We start from the raw sequence: 22,160 nt of genomic DNA, 5'->3' as shown, positions 1-22,160 counted from the left end.
TCCATTCTGCCGATGTGGGAACGATTGGGTGCTGGGACCCTTTTGGTTTTTGCCTCCACCTGCCTCTCTTCTCCATCTGCACCAGAAGGAACCTTTGGCGGTAACCATCATCATCGACAACGACAAGCGCAGCCATGTCGAGTCTGGGCGCGCGCGCGTCCGCTTCCGCAAGCACCAGCAAACTCGCGCACATTCCCGGATGGAGCGTCATTACGCGCTACTCGCGCTCGCACCGCAAATCCACCTTCCTCATCGGCGTCTTTACGGGCCTCGTACTCGGGCTCGGCTCGATCACCTCGGTCTTTTTCCTCGCCGAGCGTCGCGAACGTCGACGTCGGCGCCGCAAACTACGATCGTACGGACTCGATGAAGAAGACGAGGAGGAGCGCCGGCGTCGCGAGCTGCGCGGTCGGGACCCCATCCAGATCCGCTCGGGCCAGGTGGTGCGTGGCGTCGAGGGTCTCATCGGCAATACGCCGCTCATGCGCATCAACAGTCTGTCCGACGCCACGGGGTGCGAGATTCTGGGAAAGGCAGAGTTCCTCAACCCCGCCGGGTCGCCCAAGGACCGCGTGGCGCTGCAGATCCTGCGCGATGCAGAGGACGAGGGGCTGCTCTACCCGCACACGGGCAGCTGCATCTTCGAGGGCACCGTGGGCAGCACCGGGATCTCGCTCGCAACGCTCGCGCGCGCAAAGGGATATCGATGCAGCATTGTCATTCCGGACGATGTGGCGAGGGAAAAGGTGGAGCTGCTCACCAAGTTGGGAGCGGAGATCCAGTCGGTGCGGCCGAGGGGCATTGTGGATCCGCGCCACTTTGTCAACGAGGCGCGCGCGCGCGCCGAAGCGTTTGGCGACGTTGAACTCATCGGACCACACCCCACGGGCTTCGGCTCGTCGGGACAGGCAGGCTCTGACGGGGGGCAGGGTGAAGAGTACGTGCACCGTGACGACCTTGTAGTTTCGTCTCGGCGTCCTGCGGGGGATGTGGATGCAGATGCGCCCGAGATGGTGTCGGAAAACCAGCCGCGCGGATTCTTTGCAGACCAGTTCGAGAACCCGTCCAACTTTTGGGCGCACTACAACGGCACGGGCCCCGAGATCTGGCGGCAGACAGGGGGGCTCATTGATGCCTTTGTCGCCGGCGCGGGCACGGGCGGGACGCTCTCGGGCTGCGCAGCGTATCTCAAGCGCGTCTCGTGCGATCCAGACGAGTCGATGCGTGGAGGCGGCTTCATCACACGCCCAGGCTCGGCTCAGGAAGTCCAAGTGGTGCTCGCAGACCCGCAGGGGAGTGGGCTGTACAACAAGGTCAAGTACGGCGTCATGTACAGTCCGACCGAAGCCGAGGGCAAGCGCAGAAGGCATCAGGTCGATTCCGTCGTAGAGGGCATTGGCATCAACCGTGTTACGCGCAACCTCCAGATGGGCCTCCAGTGCATTGACGACGCAGAGCGCGTTTCCGACGACGAGGCGGCACGAATGGGCAGATACCTCATCCTGAAGTAAGTTCCTCCCGTCCTTATCCTGGTGAGAGTACGAGCTGACCTTGATTTTGGGGGTTTGGGTAGTGACGGGCTGTTTTTGGGTTCATCGTCGGCAGTCAACTGCGTCGCGGCGGTGCGCACGGCGCTCAAGCTCAAGCGCGAGCGCGGTGGCGATCCGTCTCCGGTGGTGGTGACGATTCTGTGCGACTCGGGCGCGCGCCATGTGTCCAAGTTTCACGACGATGATGCGCTCGTGCGTCTGGGTGTCACCGATGCCGGCAGTGCCGACATCTCGGACATTCTCGATTCCTAATGCTCTGGCAACTCGACGTTGTACTCTCTGCATGCGTGTTGAGCGATCGACACGAGTTCTTTCCACTGCCAATCCTTTGCATCCACTACGTCTCGCTGTGCCGCACAGGCGGTCGCTGTGCCCTTGGATGTGATGCGCTCGACGTCGTCGACGAACTTCTTGGCTCCGCGTCGTCCGTCGGTGTAGAGTGTGGCGAGAAGTTGGGTCGAGATGCGGTCGAGCCACCACTTGGAGTTCCAGAAGTCGCCCTCGCGCCGATGCAGCACCGCATGCACGAGGTTCGACAGCGGGATGCCTTCGTCTGTTTGTACTAGGTTGTGGGCGGCATCCAGGTCGTCGTTGAGCAGGTGGAGCGCTCCGCGTACGGGGATGGCAAGCGTGCTGCCCTCGATGGCGGTTTTCGCTTCCGTAGAGTACGGCCGTTGAGGGCGCAATGGTGGAAGTGCACCGGCCGCGTCGCGCTGGAATAGAGCCGATACTTCTGCGGGTAGTCGATGTGTAGATGCCATTGCTGTGTGGTGGGATGGTGGGAGCAAAGATGGCCGTGCGCCAGAGCGAGAGAAGCCTCCACCTTAAGGTCCTTTTTGGCCCGATTTCGTTCCCCGATGTACCGATGCACCGATGGCATACCGAGCCGCCCATCCGACCATGCTCCGTTGGAGATGGAGGGCGCCTCGCTTCGGTGCATGGAATGGCCCGCCGACACTCTTTCCGCCGGGACATCAGGCACAGAGGGCTTTAGCTGCAGTGAGGGCGCGTCATCGGGACGCTCGGGAATCTGCTCCTGACCAGTGCACCGTCGAGGCTCGTTGGCGAGGCTGCCAGCCCGGGGCTGTGTGACGCCATGTTCATGCCTCGCTCCCGTGGTCGTCGGTGCGACCAAAGGGGTAGGCACCCGGCGGGCCACTTTGCCTGCGGCTCGAATCCCCCCTTCGATCGCATGAATGCAGTCTTTGGCGCTAGTGCGAGGGCGGTGCCGCCATCCCCGCGGAATTCGACACTCAAATGTAGCGCGCTCCCTGACAGCCTTAGATTGCCCTCGCTCCTCCCGGCCTTTGGCACACCCCACCATCTCTCTCCTCCTAACCTTGCGACTTTTTTTTCACCATGACTTTCATCGATACCGTCGTGCCTGCAGCGCAGTGGGCATCGCAGGTGCTTTCCATCGTCTCGCTGATTCCTGTGCTGGTGGCGGTGGGCGCGCGACCGCGGAATGCGGTCTACGTGTCGGCCGAGTCCCTCACACTGCTCGCCTTGTCGTCGCTTGTCTGGTCCTTCAGCCTCGGCCCAGCCCAGCTTTACCTTGCTCTGGTAGTGGCTACACTTGTGCTCGTGTATCGACACCAGCGTTCCATCTTTATTCCTCTGCCATTGCCGTCGAAGGGCGCAACCGAGGAGGACGAGGTGGAAAAGGCGCTGACAGAGACACCGTTGCGTCGCTTCCCGTACGACGCCAAATTGGTGGTGTCCAACACAGTCGCAGCGGTGGTACTGTCGTTTTTTAGCTCCAACGAGTCGCTAGCTACACATGCCATCCATGTTGTCGCGGGTGAACCTGTCGGCTCAACCCTCGCACAAGCAGTCGAGTTCCAGCTCACCTGGTTGGCCGCCATGCTCGCATTGCACGCAACAATGATGCAGGCATTCCGCGTCCTCATGCTCTACGGATTCCACCCCTCCAAAACTCCCCACCAAGACCCCCTGCACTTCACCCACACCCACAACGAGAAGCAGAGCAAGCCCAAGCTGCCCGCATTCGTCACAGCCTGGATCGCACTCTCCATCGCTCGAGCAGCTGCTTCCGCTATTGTGCTCACAAGCAGCTTGATCGACGACCAACAGCACATCTCGAGCCACGTCGGCGTGTTTGCGTTGACCGCCATGCAGCCTTTCATGTGGGCAGGCGTCGTTGTAGCCATCAAGATCCGAAACGCCCGAACCCGAAACCAAACCCTCAGCCCGTCCTTAAGTCCATAAGATAATAGCTCCATTGTACATACTTGCCGAATCGATTCAGTGCTTTGCGGCTACAGTTGCGCACCGTGGAAAGAGCTGTGAGCCTGCGTCTGAACTGCGTTGCGGATTCGCTGCACCGCGTCTGCCCACGCATCGCGTGCGAGTCGCCTGCCCCTGTCCTCCTCTCGACGGATCGTCTCGTCGATCAAGCGCACAATGGCGTCGGTCTTGTGTGCCTCCTCGACCCTCGTTTGTGCGGCCACACGCAGCGTGTCTGCAAGGTACGTCGCGATCCTGTCCACGTCGCCCTTTCGGGGTCCCTTGGACGCAAACGCCCCGACCCATTGTCGGATCAGCTGCTCTACATCCTCGTACCGGGTCAGTCCCCGGATCGACGGCGTCTCCACCGCGCTCGGGACTGCACTATCAAGAATCCTCGCTTCCGCACGGGGGATACGCCATCGCGGACGCGCCACCAAGTACGCAGGCGGTGCAGTAGGATCGCTGTGCGCCGCACGCAGCGTGTCGCGTCGGCGCTGCTCGGCATGCGTCAGCTCCTCGAAAGTGCCCGTCTTGCCCGCCTTGAATCGTGCCTGTTCCGACTTTCGCTGTTCCGAGTGGTGGCGGAACGTCTCTCGCTGCAGCTCCACCGGCAGCGCACGAAAGACCTCGGCGTCGATCCCCAGCCCCTGTAGCGTCTCGGTCGCGATCTTGCTCGGGTCCATCGCAAGCACCTCTTCCCTATCCACCGCGCGCTGGTCCTTGGGCGCATACTGCCCCGCCGTATGCAGCAGCCGATTCACAACCCGCTTCTTCGTGGGCGACTCGGACGCCGATCGGAACAGCGCCTGCTTGGGATCCTGCTTCAGAAAGCGCGTGAGCGTGGCGGTGGTCGCGTTCTTTCGGCGTGTCGGCGTGCTCTCGACGGACGACGAGCCTGCAGAGTCGTCAGGGACAAGCCCGACTTGACGCTCAATCTCTTTGCGCACCGAGGCCGGCAGCTCGGCGAGAACGGCCGGGTCGATCTGTGAGGCAGACGGCAGCATGAGCGCTTCCGCCATCGCAGCCGACGGCGCCGCTTTGGCTTTTTGAGGTGTAGTCGGCGTCGACCGCGGCAAGATTCGCGCCCGCGTCTGTGAGCCAGGCTCGGAAATCGAATCTTCTCCGAACTTGGCCTGGATCTGCCGCCGGTACGGAGTGGGCAAGGCGTCAAAGACGTCGGAATCGATCTGAGATCGTGACGGCAGCATGAGCTGCGTCGACAGAGGCAGAGCTGCAGGAGTGCGCTCGACACTCCCCTGGGGTGCCGATGCTGCGGTGGGTGGCCGCGGTGTGCCCGCGGTCGGGCCTTTCTCCAGGAACTCGGGCAGCTCGAGACCAGGCTCGTCGATCTGCCCACACGCTTCTCCATCTGCGTCGTCGTCTTGGTCCGTTTCGCTGGCCTTGTGCAGATTCAAGACGGTCTCTCTGCCGACCACTGGCTGCTTCGGCGCTGCCTTCGAAGACGAGCTGGCATTATTGAAGTTGAGCACGGCCTGTCCGCCTTTAGGCTTGGCAGGCGAAAGTGCGTTCCCCTCCGCAGGCTCGAGCTTATTCAAGCTGATCGCGATGCCGCGCAGCTCCTTGGGGTCCGCCCTCAAATCGCGGATCAAAGGCCAGGCCGCAGCGCGGATGCGCTCTTCGTCGTCGATCGCCACTCCACCAGGCCCGCTGACCTGGACGCTCCTATGGTGCGTGTCGCACACGCCGTGGCCGAGAAACTTTGGTGCTTCTACGGGCGCATCTTTGGCGCGCACCATGACCTGCACCGAGACCTGCCTTCCCTTCAACTTGACTGCACGCGTGCGCTGGGCGACCTCCTGGCACATGCCCGTGACAAAGGTCTCGGCCTCTTGCTCGGTGAGGAAGCGGATGCCGTAGTTGACGTGCGAGCCGACCGATTGACGCAGCTTGTTGCCCTCGAGTCGATCGGCGTCGATGCCGTGCATCTTGTCCCAGATCATCTTGCCCTTCTTGGGCCCGAATTCCGTGGTGAGCTTGCGCTCGGTGGTCTTTGCCAGGATCTGACCGACGTTGATGGTCTCAAACATCTCGCGCACTCTCTCGCGCAGGCTCCAGCCGATGCCGTGTAGGTCGTCGACGTCGAGCGCGTCGAGGAACGGCTGCTTCGAGTCGTCGGTGAGATGGAACGAGCCGCCAGGTTTGGCTCGGCGGGTGGCCAGACGCGCCAAAAGGATGTTGGATCCGATCCCGATGCTTGCTTCGCAGCCGCAGCGATCGCGGATCTCGTCGCGGAATGCCTCGGCGAGCTGCTTCTCGGCGCTCCATGCGTCGCCTTGCGAGCCGAGGTGATCGCGGTAGCGGTCGTACAGTGAGCCTGGTGCCGCGTCGCCATCGCGCATGCCTTGTAAGAGCAAGCTCACGTCCACGAGTGCCTCGTCCACCGAGACTGCCTGAAGCGCGTCCGAGTGCTCGAGCAGAAACGCATAAAACGAGAGGCTGATGTTGTTGTACGCCTCAAAGTCGTACGGAATCGTCTCGACGTGCGGACAGAGTCGCTTGGCCTGGCCGAGGCTCATACCGTTGCGGATGCCGAACTCGCGCGCCTTGTAGCTGCAGGAAGCGATCTCGGATGTGCTGGATGACTGGTTGTCCGCCGGCCTGTTCTCGTCGCCTGGCTTCTGAGCCGGCATCCCGACGCCTGTGCCGTGGCAGACGACGACCGGCTTGTCGTGCAGATCAGGGCGCTTCCTGAGGCCGACGGCTACGAAGAAGCTGTCAAAGTCAATGTGCATGATGACGCGCTGCACGCCTTTGGGAAGGTCTGCACTTGCGAGCGGCCGGCCGGCCTCGCGGAGGGCTGAACTGACCATGTCCTGCAAGCTCGTCTTCCAGGTGCTGAGGTGGTGCAGACGTGACTTGGCAAAGTAGCCGGCGAGGAAGCCTTCGCTGGTGGCCGTGTTGCGTTCGCGCCAGCTGGGACTGGCGAGCAGACGTGCGGCATGCGTGTTGGAAGGGCGTGAGGCGTAGTGGCTCTTGGTGACGGCAAGCGCTGCTTTCTTGGAGGCCGGGTCGGTGCCCACACTGGCGGGTATTGTGTCGTCTTTGGGCTTGGTCGGAGTGACAGGCTCGGGCCTGGCAGGCTGTGCTTTCTCTTCGGGCAGTGGGACCACGGGCTCGATGAGGTGATTCTCACCAAAGCGAACGCCTTTGCCTTTGCTGGCCGTACTTGCGTCAGCTGACTCTGTCACATCAGCGACGACGTCGTTTTGCTGCGGTCTTGAGAGAGCTATCGATGGCTGGTTGTCTGTGCGCGTGAACCGATCAAGGAGCGTCGTCTGGTTGGTAGGCTTGCCCCAGGGCGTATCCTGATCTTCGTCTCCGATGCGAGGCAGCGGCTTTGGCAGCTTGGCAGTGCGGTCCAGGTTCCTCCAGTCCGACACACGCGCATTTCCTCCATGCTGCTGTTGCGCTGATTTTGCGACCATGCTGTGCGAAGTGTGGCTGTTGGAGCCGGTGATCGCGTCGCAGCGCCACTTGCGCCAATCCGCCTTTCTGCCGAGCTCGATACTTTCGAGGATCCAGCCGGGCAGCACCACCTTGTAGTCCTTGAACTCGATGCGCTTCTTCGGCGTAAGATTGGAGGCGACAATGTGTGTGACGGGCGACTTTTGATCGAGGTATGCCATTAGGTCGCCGCCGTGCAGGACGAGGAGGCGGCGCAGTTCGCTGTAAGGAGGATGCGTCTGGCCGTTGATGTAGATGCAGCAGCCTTTGAGGGCGTTGGAGCGTTGTCCACCTTCAGCTTCGATCTTGGCTGCCAAGGAGCTCTGCTTTGCTGTGCTTTCGCTTGCGTTGGCTTGTACGCGGAGAAGAGCTTCTTCCTCTTGGAGGAGTGCGGCTTCCTGAACCTTGAGCTTGGCACGCTTGTGCTTCATGTAGGAGCGGAAGTCTCCATACTCGATGGGGTTGTAGATTTCGGAGCCTAGCTCGAGCTTGTGAGTCTGAGGGTCTGCGGCATCGACATGCTCGGTGTCGGTTGTGGAAGCGATGATGGGCATGCCATTCTCATCGACGCGGGTTTCGGCGAAGTCGCCTTGCGCCTCATCTTGAAGCGCAGGTGGCCGTACATCATCGCGATCGTCGTCGTCAGCCCACTGGACCTTGCGCTTGCGCGATGGGCCTGGCTCTGGATCCGTGGCGGATTGCTGTTTGATGCTTGGCCTGTGCATGGCGGGCCAAGGCAGCTGGTGGCGATCAGGCGAGTGAGCTGATTGGTGGCGCACTATGCAGCCCAGAGATAGGCGCGAGGCGGTCCATGGCGATGCGTCGTCGCTAGTGTAATGGCGTAAGGCGGAGGGTTGGGATGGTGGAGGAAAGAAGCGTAAGGGTCCGGGATGAGGAGCGGCTGAGTCGAATGAATGCATGCAAAGCGCACTTCACCTGCATATTCCGCCGAATCCTCCACCTTCGCACCAAAAAAACGTCCAAATTGTGAGATCGAAACTGTCCACTTTTTCGGCGAAAATTCGGCTGGATTTTGTACGCCCAACTGGTGAGACAGGTGGGACAGCGGCCGTGCCTGAAAGTGTGGTTGCACAAACACAACGCCGTGCCACCACCTCTTCACCACCCACCACAACCTCGACCCTCTATCTAGACCGTTTGAACCTTCGACACCGCAGCGATCTTGGCTGCGTCTCTCTACGATGGTGACGCTGTCGTACGAGCAGGATGAGGTGCAGCATCCCTCACACGTGCGCCGTGCCTCCCGCCGACGGAACCAGCGCATCGTATCGACCGCCTCGATAGAACGCCAGGGCTCGGCGAGTCTGCTTTCGAGCATCAGCAACCTCACCAACACCATCATCGGCACGGGCATGCTCGCCACGCCGGGCGCATTCAAGTACACCGGCCTGCTGCTGGGCATGTTTCTCATCGTCTTCTGCGGCTGCACGGCGGCGTTGGGGCTGTACCTGCTGACACGCTGTGCGGCGCGCGTGGGTGGGCGGAAGAACAGCTTCTTCACGATTGCATCCAAGGCGCTGCCGGCGGGCGCGTGGTACTTTGACCTGGCGATTGCACTCAAGTGCTACGGCGTCAGCATCTCATACCTGATCATCTGTGGCCAGCTGATGCCCCAGGTCATCATCAGCTTTTTTAGGGCTTTCCACCGCGACGTCCACCAGATCCCTACGCTCTTTCTCGATCGCAGCTTCTGGATCCTGGCGCTCATCATCCTGCTTATCCCGCTGTGCTTCCTGCGTAGGCTCGACTCGCTGAGACATACGAGCTATCTTAGCCTGCTCGCGGTGTTCTACCTGGTGATCATCGTGCTGCACTACAGCTTCAGCTCGGACGCAAAGGCGTCATTACCGCCTAAAGGGGATGTAGAGGTGGTGGCAGTCTCGTGGCATACGATCAGCATCTTCCCCGTATTCGTATTTGCGTTTACGTGCGCACAGAACATGCTGCCCGTCTACAACGAGCTGTTCCACAACGTCGAGGGCCGCGTCAACACGGCCATTGGCTCGTCCATCGGTACTGGAGGCACGGTGTATCTGATTGTGGGCGTGCTTGGGTATCTCAGCTTCGGCAGCAATGTGGGCGACAACATCATCGCCATGTACCCGAGCACGAGCTTGTTCGTCTGCTTCGGTAGGGTGAGCATCATCATCCTCACCATCTTTAGCTATCCGCTACAGGTGCATCCGTGCCGAGCGAGTCTCGACAAGGTCTTTTCGCGCGCCAGTCGGCGACAGCAGATCCTGGATGCCGCCGCCTCGGCTGCACTACTCCCCGACGGCCAGGACGACGAGATCGAGCCGTATCGCGACGATGAAGATGCCGATACCCCGACGGCGAATGGATACGCTGCCCAGCAGGTGGTGGAGGATGATGATGAGATCCCACTGGGCAAGTGGTGCCTCATGACAGCGGGCATTTTAAGCACGACGTTCATCATCAGTCTGCTGGTGGATGACCTTTCGATCATCTTGGGATTCGTCGGGTCCGTGGGGAGCACGACCATCAGCTTTATCCTGCCCGGTGTGCTGTATGCCTCGCTGTTTGCGGATCAGCCACACTCGCGGCTGCGCAAGGCGGCCATCGCACTCGCCTCGTGGGGCGCCTTCGTCCTCGTCGTCGCACTCTCGGCAAACGTGCTCAAGCTCGTCCATGCCCAGGTCCCAAGCTCGCTCCTCGTCACCACCATCACCAAGACGTAGACAACCTTGATTTTATTGCATAGACTTTCTCACGCCATCGCAGATATGATGTGGCAGATTTTGTGTGGGGAAAGGGTTGAGGAGAGTTTTGGGAGAGGGTGTGGGGGGATTACTTGCCGGCGACGCACTTTGCAAAGAGGTCCGAGGGGACACGTGCGTCGAGGTAGGCGGCGAGCTTTTCGATGGGCGTCCAAGAGATGTAGCCGTTGCTGTCGGCGATGTCCTTGGCGGTGGTCTTGATGGGTTTGGCGTCCTTGAGCACACGCACGTACATGCCCTGGGTAGTCTTGTACACCTCGAACACGACTTCCGACCCCAGGGCTGGCCACTTGAATGCACCATCCAGCGCGAGCGTCTTGTACAGTCGGACCATGGTGCCATCGTGACCGATGTAGTACTTGAGCTTTCGGTGGTCCTTTCCGTCCTTAAGCATGTGCAAGTTACGGGCGAGTTCTTGGGTGAAGACGCCGAAGCCGTAGCGAACGTAGGCGTCGGCGGAGGGGGACGAGTTCCAGATCCAGTCGTACTCCCAGTGGCCCTCTGCATAGGCCTTGTTGGCGAGGTCCTGCGAGATCGTGGTGCCCGTAGAGGTGTTGGTGGGAAGCGGGTGGCCGTGGCACTGACGCGAGGCCATGGCATCAAAGTGGTGGTCGATCCAGCTGTTCCATCCGCTGCTGTTGGCGGTACCCACGACGGCGTTGAGCTGCTTGAACAGGTCAGCCTGACCCGCAAGATGGCTGGTCCAGGTGGGGTGAGCGTTGGCGGCGCTGCGCTGGGTGTCGGCGTAAGCGCACGAGTAGTTGGGCACGATATCGTCCAGGTTGCTGGGCATGGTGTGGACGGGGAACTTGTCACCTTGCACACCCATACCTGCAAGCAAGCCGCCTGCGACCTGGTAAGTGCGATCGCTGTTGCTCGTGCGGATGTACACATCCTCCTCATTCACACCGCGGCGAAGCAGCGGGTTCTTGCCCTGCGGACCGTAGACCGAGTAGAAGTCCTTGCCGTGCTGGATCGAGTCGCGCAGACCGTCGGCGCTGAGCATACCGGCATCGCACGTGCCGTTCCACAGCAGCGAGCGCAGAGGGTGCCACGTAGGGTTCTGGATCTTGCGGTACATAGCATGCCCCTGTGCACCAGCAGCATCACCCGCACCAACGCCGTACGAAACCTGCTGGTAGTTGGAGCAGTCCCAGCCCGATGTGGGGTTGAGTGCGTTCTCGTTCGGGTACAGGTTGTCGGGCGTGCGCTTGTGGTGGCGCTGCACAACGCTCACGTAGACGAGCGTGGCGTTCTTCGCCTCGGGCGCCGCGGTGTAGTGCTTGGCCTTGACGTGCGGCGCATTGCAGTAGTCTAAACCATCCACAAAACGTCAGCACCATTCCCTCTTTCTCGTCGCGAAGGTGGGTGGAGACTTACTGTACGTGTCCCAGGGGAGACCGGCGGGGGTGATGCTCGAGTTGAACACACCGGGAAAGACAGAGACGTTCGACATGGCTGGTTGAGCTGCGTGGAGAGCGAGTTGATGATTCATGCCTCCCATGCTTCCCAACCCGGGGCAGGGTTATATACGCCTCCTTATCGCCCCATGTGAGTATGGCATGAAAGCGAAAGGCGGGTGCTGATCCGAAGGAACAAAGGATGCAAGCGTGGACCAAGCGAGATGGATCACCAAGCGAGGTCGTGTTTCAGCGAGCCGCAGTGTGCACTACCGAACGTGCGCGCTCTGCAGCTGTAGTCGACGGCGTGGACGGCCGATTGACCGGTGTCGAAAAGCGAAAAGAAGGCGCGTCGCACCAAAAAGGTCGCCGATGCACGCGCTCAAAAACGTGCGCCTGCGGGGCGATCATTTCCGACGCTCCAACCGGCCATCTCGCCCATCCCAATCGGTCCGAGCTCGGCCAACTTGCCTGCACACCCTCACCAGGTTCTCTGCCCTCGCTACCCACGCTGCCCACGCCCCCCACGCTGCGCAAGCTGTCGACACTGTTCAAAAACGAGGGGTATCAAATTGCAATTCCAGCCTAGGAAGAGGTGGCCGGCGGTTGGGGCTGGTAGTGGTCGTCTTCAAACTCCTCATCGGTGAGGTGTTCCTGCAGATCGATGCCGGTATGTTTGCCACCGAGGCCACGGCGCTTTGCAAAGTGCCATCCGTCCGAATACGGCGGCACACGCACAGGCAGCAGCACCGTATACCATACACTTTACTCGCCAACCAAAAACGTGTCAGCTTCGAACTTCAACGTGCGAGCAGTGCAAGGGTTGAGGGCAATGGCGGAGTAGGAGCTTACTAGGGTGAATCCGGACCGATGTTGAAGAAGAGCTGCAGATTGCGTCTCCACCCAACGTCGTAGACGTTGATGAATTCGACGCCGCGCTTGCTCGCCAGCTCTCGATAGTGCGCTACCACCCCAACACCACAAGGTCAGTACCCAGCATCGAAAGTGAGGGGGGGAGATGAAGGGGACTTACTGTTGTCTTGGGATTCGACGCTAGTTTCACCGCGCGCGACGAGGATGAGTTGCCAGGCAGCCATGACGCCGAGTGCGGCGCCCATGACGAGCGCGAGGATGAAGAGGAGCATGACGAGCACGCGCGGGGTATACGGATACGGCCAGTTGGCGCTCCAGCTCAAACTAGCGCGCATGACGTTCCAGCCGGAGAAGAGCACCACGCCGCATCCCGTGCTGAGCCACGCCATAAACAGCACAAAGTAGCGCTCGTTGCCCAGCCCCACGCACTGGTTGAGCCAGGGACAGTGGTGGTCGAACTTGAGCGTGCACGTCTTGCACGTCCTACAGTGATGGGCGCGTTCGGGCTTGGGCGGCGCCACGAGCTTTTCGGCCGCCGCATCGCCGAGCCACGCGCGCACCTCGGCCTCGCCCTCGTCGACGTCTTCGGGCGCGAGCTTCGAGGTGAAGGTCTGCGAGGGCGGGGCGGTGCGCAGCTGCTTTTCGACCTTGCGCAGCTCGGGTGGGAGCACGGCGAGCGCGCGGACGAGCGGGATGGTGGTGCACTTGCGACACATGCCTGCGAGCGGAAACACGTCCTCGTCGTCCTGATCCACCTCTTCCCCATCCACATCCGTGTCGAGGTCCTGCTTGGCCAGTGGCGGGAAGAGCGGGTTGGACGAGGGCTCGACATCGGCCAGGGCGGCAGGCGAGGCGACCATGGGGTTGACGTCGTGGATGGAGAGCGGCAGGTCGCTGCGAGGGATGCGTGGGGTGCCTGCTTCGCTGCTGGACGAGGAGCGATGGGACGACGAGAGCGAGGCGCCCGCGACGGGCGGGAGACGTTCGGACGACGAGCGCGATGCGGTGACGGATGCGGACCTGGCCCTGTTGGTGTCGAGCCCGTCGAGCGCCTTGTTAAGCTTCCTCAGATCTGCCACGGACGACACTCTGACAGGCGCGGCCGGCTCTGGCGGGCCATGCGTAGCCAGCTCGGGATGCGTCAAGTCAAGATGCGCGAGCTTGGGACCCGATGCGCGCGCCGCCCTAGCGCGAAACCTTGCCCACCAGATGCTGCTTCCCGGCCCACTCCTCCGCTCAGGCACCGCATCGCCCAGCCCGTCGCACACAGTACCCGGAGAGACGGTACACGCCATGTAGTAGTGCCATCCGATGCTGTAGACGATGTAGAGGCACGCGATCAGCGAGACAAAGAAGCGGAGGGTGGCAAGCGGATCCTTGACGGCCGAGTCGAAGAACGTGGGCACGAGGCCGAGCGCAATGTGTGCGGGCGAATAGGTGTGTAGCAGATTGGCGAGTTCGGGTGGGAGCGGTGCGAGCTCGACGAACATTGTGCTGAAAAACGTCCATATGCCGCCGATGACGAGCGTGAGGCAGATGGCGATGAACACGGGCCCGGCGGCGCCCGTGAGCCAGTCGGCGGCGCGCTCTACGTTGCGGAAGGAGGCATGGACGAGTTGCGCAATTGCGCGCATGTTGGACGCTTAACGGGTGCTGCAGAAAGAGAGTGAGAGCGAGAAGAGCATGCACTTGAGACCGACGAAAAAGAGTAGCGACAGTGGTAGTGGTGGTGGTGGATGAGCACAGCGAGTGGATGTGGTTGCGGTGGTGGTGGTGGTGGTGGTGTTGGTGGATCCGGTGGTTCCGGGTATGATGTGGCGTGGGTATAATGAATGCGAAATGCAGTCGAGCGCCGAGGATGGGGTGATGAAGGTGGGGATGAAGGTGGTGATGTTGGACGACGTGCTGCGCGCTGGTTGGTGCGTCGACTTTCTTACTCTGTCCAGTCAGCAACACCCTTTGAATCCGGCATGGATAGCCGAGACTTTTCTCAGCATTTCCATGCCATTTCTCCTCGCCTTTTTTTTTTTGTGCTTCCCCCGCATGACTGCCGATCCGCACCTATGGAAAACCCCTTTGCAAATAAACCCCTAAAAAATTGAATGCGGCGAATTGATTACTGGCAGAGTCAGCAGAGACATCATTCGATTCTGCACAACCATGCCCGCTGCTGCCCCACACGACCAATCCACTGTTTCATCAGAATTGTCTACTTGACAGAAGGCGTGGGTCGCAGCCTTACGCTTTCACCCGCCAACACCCACGCCCTCGGTGGGATTCGCCTGCCCACATCGTTCGACGATACCCTGCGCCGACGTGGCGGGGCGTGCATGCCGTCGTCCTTTTCGTTGCGCACGAGCGGTGCACCATCCACCCCCACGAACGGGTCCTGCTCCTCCTCCATCTTGGCCTCCACCACCTTGGTCTCTGCCACCGAAGCCACCTTAGGCTTAGGTAGCTTGGTGTGCGTCTTGAGCTTGTGCGTCTTCATGTCGAGGCTGAGCACCTTGGCTGTGCGGTCGGCCTCGCCTGCGATCGCGCGCGCCTTTTGCAGCGATCCGTGCTTGCCGATCACGGGTGCTGTGCTGGAGGCCGATGCGGCTGCGACGGGTTGGTCGCCGAGCTTGGGGAAGAGCGCAGCCTCCTGCTCGCGGGCAGAGCGCGCCGCGGTCTTGTTGAGCTTCTTCTGTTCGCGTTGCAGCGCAATCTGCAGCAGCTGCTGCTCGAACAGCACCTCGCGCTCCGCAGTCAGCTTGGCAACCAGATCCAAGCGTGCCGCTTCCGACAGCAGCGGAGATGCGCTGCACGAAGGACAGCGCGATGCCGGACTCAGCGGGGACGGTAGGATCGCAGAACATAGCACCAGCCCGCACGCATAGCACAGCGGCGCATGCGGAGCTAGGGCGTGCTTGCGCCCTTGGCAGAAACACATCTTGCGCACCACCTCGTCAGAGCCAGCGTCTGGCAGCGAAGGTGGGTTCAGCGTGAGCTCCTCCACCACCGCGTCAATGGCTGCCATCGCCGCCGTCGGTGGAGGCGCGGGCTGCGACCTGTGCACCGCTGCCGACGTCTCCTCGTCCACCGCTGTTGTAGCGTGTATCGCATCGTTTGACGGTGTCGCATCGATCACAGCAGACGCCGAAGTGTCCGGTTGAGTTGCAGGACCTGGCTCGTGCGCTGCATCTGCCTTCGCTGTCGGCTGACCACGCTTCTTGCCCTTGCCCGTTCCTGCAAAGAAGTCCTCGTCGTCGTGCTTCTTGCGATACACGGTGCCCATACCTCCGAACGCTTCGGCGAGCTTCGCCATCTGCTCCTCCTCGTTCAGCCCTGCATCCTGCACCTTGCGTGGCTCGAGCGTCTGGCCCAGTCCAGCGCGCTCAGCGAGCGTCTTCTTGCCGCGCTTCCTCGGTGCACCGCTCGACGTCGGAGCAGCGGTTGCAGGTAGTGTGGGAGTGGACGATCCCGAAGATGCCTGTTGTGGGAAGCGAGATCGTGTAAAGTCGCGCACAAACGAGCGTGCGAGTGGCGAGTCGTCGCCCACCAGGCCTTGCAGGTGCGACCGCAGCGCCGGCTCCGTATCAAACGAGTCGAGGAACGGCAGGATCTGCGTGCGCACCGTCTCGTTGTCGAGTCCAAGCAGCGATACGAGCTGCTCTGTCCATATCGATGACCCTTTCGCCATGGTGATCAGTGTGGTTGGTCTCGATACTTGGAGGAAGAACGTCAAACCATGCCAGCTCGCAAGTGCGGCTCAGTCGGTGCTGCGCGAGAGTGGAGGCGAAGCAATCCAAATCGGGCGATTCTTGCGAGACGAATTTCGAATCGGCTGATTTCCAAGACAAAAGGTGGAGGAATCGAGAAGAAGCCACTTTGCCTCCCGACCGTCATCCTTCGATACCCACGGCACAAGATGGAGTCGTCTATAGACCAGGTAGCTGCCAAGTGCAGCAAGCAGCTCGGTACATACTTCCCTCCGCTCCCCCGTTTCTGCTCTACGCTCAACTGACGTCTGGATGACGCTACAGATACGTTCCAGCGGTGCATCCTTGCGAACCAGCAGAACCCCGGGGCATGCGAGCCGTACAAGGTCGAGCTCTCGCGTTGTGCTGCGAGTGCCGTACCGCTGCTCAACGAAATCAAGAATCGCTGTGTCGCGCAGGTCGTCGCGTACGATCGCTGCCTCGAGCAGTACACGGCCAAGGGCGACGCCGAGCTCGAGAAGAACTGCACCCCGCGCCTGCGCGATCTCTGGTTCTGTACCGAGAAGGTCAAGCGAGAAATCGAAGGTCAGAACCCCGAGGTTCAGAGCAGCAAAGAGGCCGCCAGGGCTGCTCTCTCCAAATAGGCCCCCAACGACAATATGCATGAGTACGACTTGGTATTATCGAGGCAACGTGCGGCGAATGTGGACAGGAGGAAAGAGCGCAGCAAGTGAGAAGGTATTGTCTATCGGCATGAAAGGAAACAGTTCAGGGGGCGATGGCAGGAGCAGCAGCGGGAATCCCGCTCGAGGTGGGAGCGTCTTTGGCCGTGTCGGTGCTGACGCCCAGCTGAGCCACGTCGGCGGTCGTTGATCCGGAATCGACCGAGCTGTGCAGCGCTGCCTCTTCACCCGGCTGCTCGGTCTGCGGCGCCTTGTGCGTTTTTGTGATCTGCTTGATCTTGCCCCACACATGGCCTTGCTTGGCGCGAGCTGTTTCATCGCGGTGCTGCTCGCCATTCGGCCGGACAATGCGTGCGAAACTAAGTCGCTTCCTGCGCACCTTGTTGTCCTCCTCGGCCTCTTCGGCAGCCACCATGCCTCCCGCAACTGGCGGCTGAACCAGCAGCGCTTCTGCTTCCTTCTGATGTTTTGACCAGAACCACGTTCCGTCCGAGACGATGCTGACGGTGAGCACGGCAGTCAAGCCGTCGACGGCAATGTCATGGTTGACGCCCTGCATCCCCGGCGGCATGAGTCCCGCTACAAACGTGACGTCCGTGTGGTACCTCGTCCCCATAAAGCTCGTATTCCCATCGCCCTTGCCCATTGCGAGAGACACGAGGATATCGCGACCGACATTGTATCCATCGGGGACGATCATGTGGTTCTTGGATGCGTCCATCTCCTTGCTGGTCGCTAGGAACCAAGCGCCGGATCCTTGTTGTTGCCAGGCTCGGATGTGGTTGCCACCAACAAGACTCTCGATGCACGTGCCAAAGACGTGGTCGAGCGGCGTGTATACTTGGCGGTAGAGGAATTCTTGATCGCGCCAGCCGCGGGGGTCGATGTAGGCCTTTTGTGCTCCTCCGGCGTGAAGGCCGAGACACTCGCGGTCAAAGTCGAGCGAGCGGCAGTAGGATTGGAACCCCTTGCGTGTGAGGATGGCGGGGGAGGAGAGCGAGGAGATGATGACGTTGAGTGGTTCGTGCTCGCCGTTGCCCACGAGGTCGAACGATGTACCGCCGTAGATGCGCGGGTCGACAAATCCGTACTGGTTCCCATCCACCACCCCTGTAGAGACGTCAGTTGGAGCAGGGAACACGGGAACGGATGTCTGCCCTCCGTGAGTAAGGTTCGCTACCTGCTCGAGCAACGCAGCATCAGTAAGAGGCGTTGTGGCAACAACGGTAGGTACGGCGGTTGCGCGGATGGCGGTGTGAGCGTCGTCGACGAGCGAAGGCTCATTCGGATCTTCCAGCCCCAACACTCTTCCCTCCTCGTCGGCCTGCTCGGTCGGCGAGTCGATCGAGTCGGGCTCAAGGAAGGCAGGGATGCGCGCGGCTTGCTTGCGCGTAAGCGTACTGGCTACGTGTGCATCGACTTCGGCACCAGTGGGACCGGAGGTGGTGCCTTGGGCCTGCTTCTGCGCCTGCACACGCGCCCGGCGCGACGATACGTACTTGGACACAACCCCGCCCAGCGTAAACGGCGTCTTGATCGCTGCAGGCATCTTTGTTGAGCAGCTCAGATATGGTGAGCAGCTCAGATATGGACGAGAGCGCAAAGATGCGGGGTGATATAGACCTGGTCCAATGCTTCACGACATATATGCATTCAGCAGAATCCTATCCGCACTTAGAGTCCTCGCCAAGATGCACATAAGCGCGGGGCTTTGCTGCCAAGTCGCGATCGGCAGCACAAGCTCTGGCTTACTCGCAAGCTCTGGCCGGAACAAGCTCTGGCTCGGCGTTTGTCGCATCGCTGCAACCCTCCAAGCCCCGCCCAGGCGCCAAGCAGATCCACAATGCAACGCGCCACCCAAGCGCCGGCTTGACGGGACGTCAAACCTGCAAGAGAAACACGTCAAAGAACACGGCTCCTGCAATTTTCCGCGCTTGGGGACTGGCAAGGGTCCAACGCTAGTGCGCAACGTTTTCAGGGGAAGCACAGCTCGCTTATGCGCACCTGCCTCGATCCTACGTCCGTGCCATCGAAACCACACTCACCGGGAGCCTACTGTTGCCGCGTTGCATAGACACGCACGCACACCAGCCAACACTCGATCCAGCTCGATCGGCCATTCTCCAAGTTTAAGATCTAGGTTTCCAGTGACGCATCGGCTGGCAGCGCTTTACATGCGTCGGGTAAATGCGAGCTTGAGGCTCGAGATCCGACGCTAACCCTTGAGCATAAAGCTACTTGAAGCCGGTTGGAAAGGTCGGCTCGAACACCGGCAGCGGATGCGCCTCGGTGTTGAGCACCCACTTGTTGAGCGGCAGCAGATCTCGGTCCGAAAACAGCAGATAGAGATACTTGAGCGTCTCGGAGAGCCAGAACGTCTCCATCTTGTCCACCTGCCTGGGCTCGTCGGCATCCACATCGTCGATGCTCGAATAGCCGCCGCTCTCCACCTTGCAGTGGCGCTCAAACGCCTCAAAGATCTGCCAGCCCCAGTCGCGGTAGATTTCATCGCCGGTGAGCGAGAAGGCGACAAAGAGCGACTCGACCGTCTCGGGCCGCAGGATGTTACGCGCATCGATGAGCGGGTTTGGCCGACCCTGGTAGGACGGCGGCGGCTTCTTGATGTACCAGTCGACGTTCTTGGGCAGCGGCGCGCGGTTGGCCGCGATCATCTGCGCGTCGCTCATCTTGGCGTCCTGCGGCGTCTTGAAAAAGGCAATCTCGGGCGAAAGACCCGTCTTTGTCTTGGAGTAGGTGTCCATGCAGGTGCGCACAAACTCGTGACCCAGCCGCCAGTCCTCTTTATCCGTCTCGTCGCCCTTGCCCACATCCGAGATGGGCGGCAGCGGCCACTTCGCAACGTCGCCAAAGATGTCGACGTCCGACGTGGAGCCGAGCATCATGGCGCCGCCAAGGAAGCAGACGAGATGGTCCTGCTTGGGCACGAGCTGCATGTACGGCCTGCCGTCCATGGCGCGCCTGGGCGCGAGCTCGGCGGTAAACATGAGCGGCGGACGCGAGTGCACCGAGGGCTTGGTGAGCAGCTGCTTGATGCCGCGCAGCGCACCGTCGTACATGTGTCGGTACACCTGCTCGGTGCGTCCGGTCTGGAGCCACTGCTTGACGAGGTACTCGTAGTACGAGTCTCCACGCGAGCCGAGGCGGATCTCGCCGTTGTAAAAGTGGCCGTTGAGCGGGTTGAGGAAGATGGGCAGCAGGCCTTGGAGATGCGAGAGCATGGCGGTGGCTTTGCGCACCACCTCCATGGGTCGCTCTGCGATGCGCCAGTACTCGATGTCGCCCGTAAGGTGCGCGAGATACTTGAACTCAAGTTGGATTGTGGTGGCCTCGGCCAGGCTGGACGAATTGTTGTTGTTCAGGTCCGGGAAAGCCTCGCCCGTTTCGAGGTCGACCTCCCGCCACGGCACTCCCGTGGGCGTGTCGAATGCCGGCTTCAAGCGGTCGGCCAGCTCCGCAGCTCGGGCGATGAACATCTGGGCGTCGTCCTCGCTGGGCGCAAAGGCAGGGTGAGGCGGATCTCGGATGAGGGCGGCGGCAGAGAGAAGGCCGCCGAGGGTGCGAATGGTCGTTTCAAAAACGTTCATCCTGCCAGGCACGTCCCAGCTGAGCTCGTTCTGCACCCAGTCGCGCGCCTCTTCGTACTCGTCCTTGAGGCCGAGGAGGATGAGCGTGTCGAGGGTATCGACGATGGTGTAGCCGATGCCCTGGCCCTTCTTGCCGCTGAGGTTCGAGCCGTGCTGGCTGATCGGATGGTATTCGTCATAGCCCCACGCATCGCGCCTGTATGCCGACCAAGAGTGGTTGAAAGCCGCGAGCACGGCGGCTTGCCGTTCCTTGTCCGCAGCGCGCAGCGGCTGTTCGGGAAGAGGCCGTGTGGGCGGGAGCGGGTATGCGAGCGAGGGCGCCCTCTTGTCGGTGGGCGGCTTCAGGTGTGCTTGCTTGTTCCAATCGCTCGAGGCATCTGATCTCGATGGCGGCGGTGAGAAAGGATGCTGTTGATGTGTGGGTGGCGGGTGTGCGTGGCGCGAGTTGCGCCTGAGGAGATGGGTGGGTAGTTGGCCGTCGTTCTTGTAGGTGAGGTAGGCGAGGAGGAAGAGTGCAGCCGAGCACGTCCAGGAGAGCAGACGCCATGTCGAGTTGGCACGTCGCTTTGATGGGGCTTTGCGACTGGACGACGGTGATGGTCCCGAGGAAGAAGGCTGAGCCTTGGAAGTGCGCTTCTTGGCCGACTTTGAGGCATCCCTCGCAGTGGTGGTGGCGGCCATGATCCGATATGAAGTGTGCCGGATTGTCTGCGCCCAGCACAATGGTGCAGCTGAATGAGGTGCAGCGGGGACGGGAGAATGGCAAAGGATGTGTATGCGGCCCCTCTCTATTTCAGAAGGTCGAGAAGAAAGCGGCGAGGGCTCCACGTCGCGCGACCCTGTTCGGCGGGTGGCCGAAATTCCGCCCGAAGCCTCCAACGAAACGCCTCACGTCGGCAGTGCTATTCGGGCATTCGAGCTGATCTGGCAGCCACATTGCGCATGGTTACAATCAAGCTCAGCTTTGAGATGCTTCTATTGAAAGGCAGTGCAGTGCCGTGGGAGCGGTGTGGGAACGAAGTGTGTGGTGTCGGAGTTGCCGCCGTGTCAAAGGGTGGACTGTGCACTGGACCCCACACGCAGCAGACTTGAGTTGCGCGCCGCCCACGCTCTGCGAGTGGGGTGAGCTGGCGGCCAAAGCTGGGATCTGCAGAAAAGTCCAAATTTCTTTTGCCAACACCGCGCGGTCTTGGTTTTTCGGGAGGGCCGAACCGCGTGGACACCTGTAAGCGGATCGTCCGATGTGCCGCATGGCAGCCGTAGTGGAAGCTGATGTCCAATGAAGCCGTCGAGCAAGCAAGCGCCTACAGTCCAGTCAGCCCTGGCGAATTGGAGCTGCCTTGCTGCTGCAGCGTGGGAAGGGAGGCGAGCCTGGGTCGGCTGAATCCGACCGTCACGACGATGGCGGTGACAAGAACAGCTTTGAGCGCACGTCTAGCCTCCGTGAAGTGTGCTGATGAAGACGACCTCGTCGCCGTCCTGAAGTACATACTCGACCTCGCCCTCGAGCTCCCAATCGCTGTTGTTGATCAGCACCAGGATGCCAGGTCGGCTGTAGCAAAGCAGGAGATGCAACCACGGGCGTCAGCTTCAGCGTTCGCAATACACTCGTCTTATCTGGCAGCGCAGCACTCACACCGAGTCGCCATCGACAAACAGCTCTTCGCGTTCAGTGATGAGGTTCTTGCGGATGTACTGGATCAGGTCCGCCACGTCGGTCGCCTTGCCCGCCTCGTCGACGCTCGGCAGCGTCAGCACGTGCTTCTTCTCGTGCGGTGGGGCAAGCAGCAGCTCCGTGCCGCCGCCAAACTCGACCTTGACCTTGACCGTCGATGGTGTCACCATGTTTGCTGTCTCTCGCTGAGATCCCACGA

The 22,160-nt window shown here is 61.1% G+C and overlaps 12 protein-coding genes across 12 annotated transcripts; 4 read left to right on the top strand and 8 right to left on the bottom strand.

The window, feature by feature from the left end:
- Positions 1 to 134: 134 nt before the first annotated feature.
- Positions 135 to 1,802, top strand: PAN0_008d3462 (PALP-domain-containing protein; the record flags this gene model as incomplete). Its single annotated transcript, XM_014800963.1, has 2 exons — positions 135 to 1,507; positions 1,574 to 1,802. 2 exons carry the CDS (start codon positions 135 to 137, stop codon positions 1,800 to 1,802), a joined length of 1,602 nt encoding a protein of 533 aa, XP_014656449.1.
- An 85-nt stretch (positions 1,803 to 1,887) lies between these two features.
- PAN0_008c3461 (uncharacterized protein) lies at positions 1,888 to 2,311 on the bottom strand (the record flags this gene model as incomplete). Its single annotated transcript, XM_014800962.1, has 2 exons — positions 1,888 to 1,897; positions 1,959 to 2,311. 2 exons carry the CDS (start codon positions 2,309 to 2,311, stop codon positions 1,888 to 1,890), a joined length of 363 nt encoding a protein of 120 aa, XP_014656448.1.
- A 598-nt stretch (positions 2,312 to 2,909) lies between these two features.
- PAN0_008d3460 (uncharacterized protein) lies at positions 2,910 to 3,779 on the top strand (the record flags this gene model as incomplete). The annotated part of the gene is made up of 1 exon (XM_014800961.1): positions 2,910 to 3,779. One exon carries the CDS (start codon positions 2,910 to 2,912, stop codon positions 3,777 to 3,779), a length of 870 nt encoding a protein of 289 aa, XP_014656447.1.
- Positions 3,780 to 3,829: 50 nt separating this feature from the next.
- On the bottom strand, positions 3,830 to 7,990 carry PAN0_008c3459 (DNA repair protein; the record flags this gene model as incomplete). The annotated part of the gene is made up of 1 exon (XM_014800960.1): positions 3,830 to 7,990. One exon carries the CDS (start codon positions 7,988 to 7,990, stop codon positions 3,830 to 3,832), a length of 4,161 nt encoding a protein of 1,386 aa, XP_014656446.1.
- Positions 7,991 to 8,467: 477 nt separating this feature from the next.
- PAN0_008d3458 (vacuolar amino acid transporter 5) lies at positions 8,468 to 9,985 on the top strand (the record flags this gene model as incomplete). The annotated part of the gene is made up of 1 exon (XM_014800959.1): positions 8,468 to 9,985. The coding sequence occupies one exon, from the start codon at positions 8,468 to 8,470 to the stop codon at positions 9,983 to 9,985; it is 1,518 nt and encodes a 505-aa protein (XP_014656445.1).
- Positions 9,986 to 10,094: 109 nt separating this feature from the next.
- On the bottom strand, positions 10,095 to 11,480 carry PAN0_008c3457 (phosphoglycerate mutase-like protein; the record flags this gene model as incomplete). Its single annotated transcript, XM_014800958.1, has 2 exons — positions 10,095 to 11,338; positions 11,405 to 11,480. 2 exons carry the CDS (start codon positions 11,478 to 11,480, stop codon positions 10,095 to 10,097), a joined length of 1,320 nt encoding a protein of 439 aa, XP_014656444.1.
- Positions 11,481 to 12,009: 529 nt separating this feature from the next.
- On the bottom strand, positions 12,010 to 13,931 carry PAN0_008c3456 (uncharacterized protein; the record flags this gene model as incomplete). The annotated part of the gene is made up of 3 exons (XM_014800957.1): positions 12,010 to 12,187; positions 12,277 to 12,388; positions 12,458 to 13,931. 3 exons carry the CDS (start codon positions 13,929 to 13,931, stop codon positions 12,010 to 12,012), a joined length of 1,764 nt encoding a protein of 587 aa, XP_014656443.1.
- Positions 13,932 to 14,506: 575 nt separating this feature from the next.
- Positions 14,507 to 15,979, bottom strand: PAN0_008c3455 (uncharacterized protein; the record flags this gene model as incomplete). Its single annotated transcript, XM_014800956.1, has 1 exon — positions 14,507 to 15,979. One exon carries the CDS (start codon positions 15,977 to 15,979, stop codon positions 14,507 to 14,509), a length of 1,473 nt encoding a protein of 490 aa, XP_014656442.1.
- A 228-nt stretch (positions 15,980 to 16,207) lies between these two features.
- Positions 16,208 to 16,642, top strand: PAN0_008d3454 (uncharacterized protein; the record flags this gene model as incomplete). The annotated part of the gene is made up of 2 exons (XM_014800955.1): positions 16,208 to 16,256; positions 16,323 to 16,642. The coding sequence occupies 2 exons, from the start codon at positions 16,208 to 16,210 to the stop codon at positions 16,640 to 16,642; spliced, it is 369 nt and encodes a 122-aa protein (XP_014656441.1).
- A 124-nt stretch (positions 16,643 to 16,766) lies between these two features.
- PAN0_008c3453 (uncharacterized protein) lies at positions 16,767 to 18,230 on the bottom strand (the record flags this gene model as incomplete). The annotated part of the gene is made up of 1 exon (XM_014800954.1): positions 16,767 to 18,230. The coding sequence occupies one exon, from the start codon at positions 18,228 to 18,230 to the stop codon at positions 16,767 to 16,769; it is 1,464 nt and encodes a 487-aa protein (XP_014656440.1).
- A 685-nt stretch (positions 18,231 to 18,915) lies between these two features.
- Positions 18,916 to 20,967, bottom strand: PAN0_008c3452 (glycoside hydrolase; the record flags this gene model as incomplete). Its single annotated transcript, XM_014800953.1, has 1 exon — positions 18,916 to 20,967. The coding sequence occupies one exon, from the start codon at positions 20,965 to 20,967 to the stop codon at positions 18,916 to 18,918; it is 2,052 nt and encodes a 683-aa protein (XP_014656439.1).
- Positions 20,968 to 21,720: 753 nt separating this feature from the next.
- On the bottom strand, positions 21,721 to 22,131 carry PAN0_008c3451 (ubiquitin-related modifier 1; the record flags this gene model as incomplete). The annotated part of the gene is made up of 2 exons (XM_014800952.1): positions 21,721 to 21,838; positions 21,923 to 22,131. The coding sequence occupies 2 exons, from the start codon at positions 22,129 to 22,131 to the stop codon at positions 21,721 to 21,723; spliced, it is 327 nt and encodes a 108-aa protein (XP_014656438.1).
- Between the last annotated feature and the right edge of the window lie 29 nt (positions 22,132 to 22,160).

This window comes from Moesziomyces antarcticus (assembly GCF_000747765.1).
Source record: "Moesziomyces antarcticus DNA, scaffold: scaffold_v10008, strain JCM 10317, whole genome shotgun sequence".
Taxonomy (NCBI): Eukaryota; Fungi; Basidiomycota; class Ustilaginomycetes; order Ustilaginales; family Ustilaginaceae; genus Moesziomyces; species Moesziomyces antarcticus.
The sequence above is the reverse complement of the archived record's forward strand: the minus strand, read 5'-3'. Positions and strand labels throughout refer to the sequence as shown.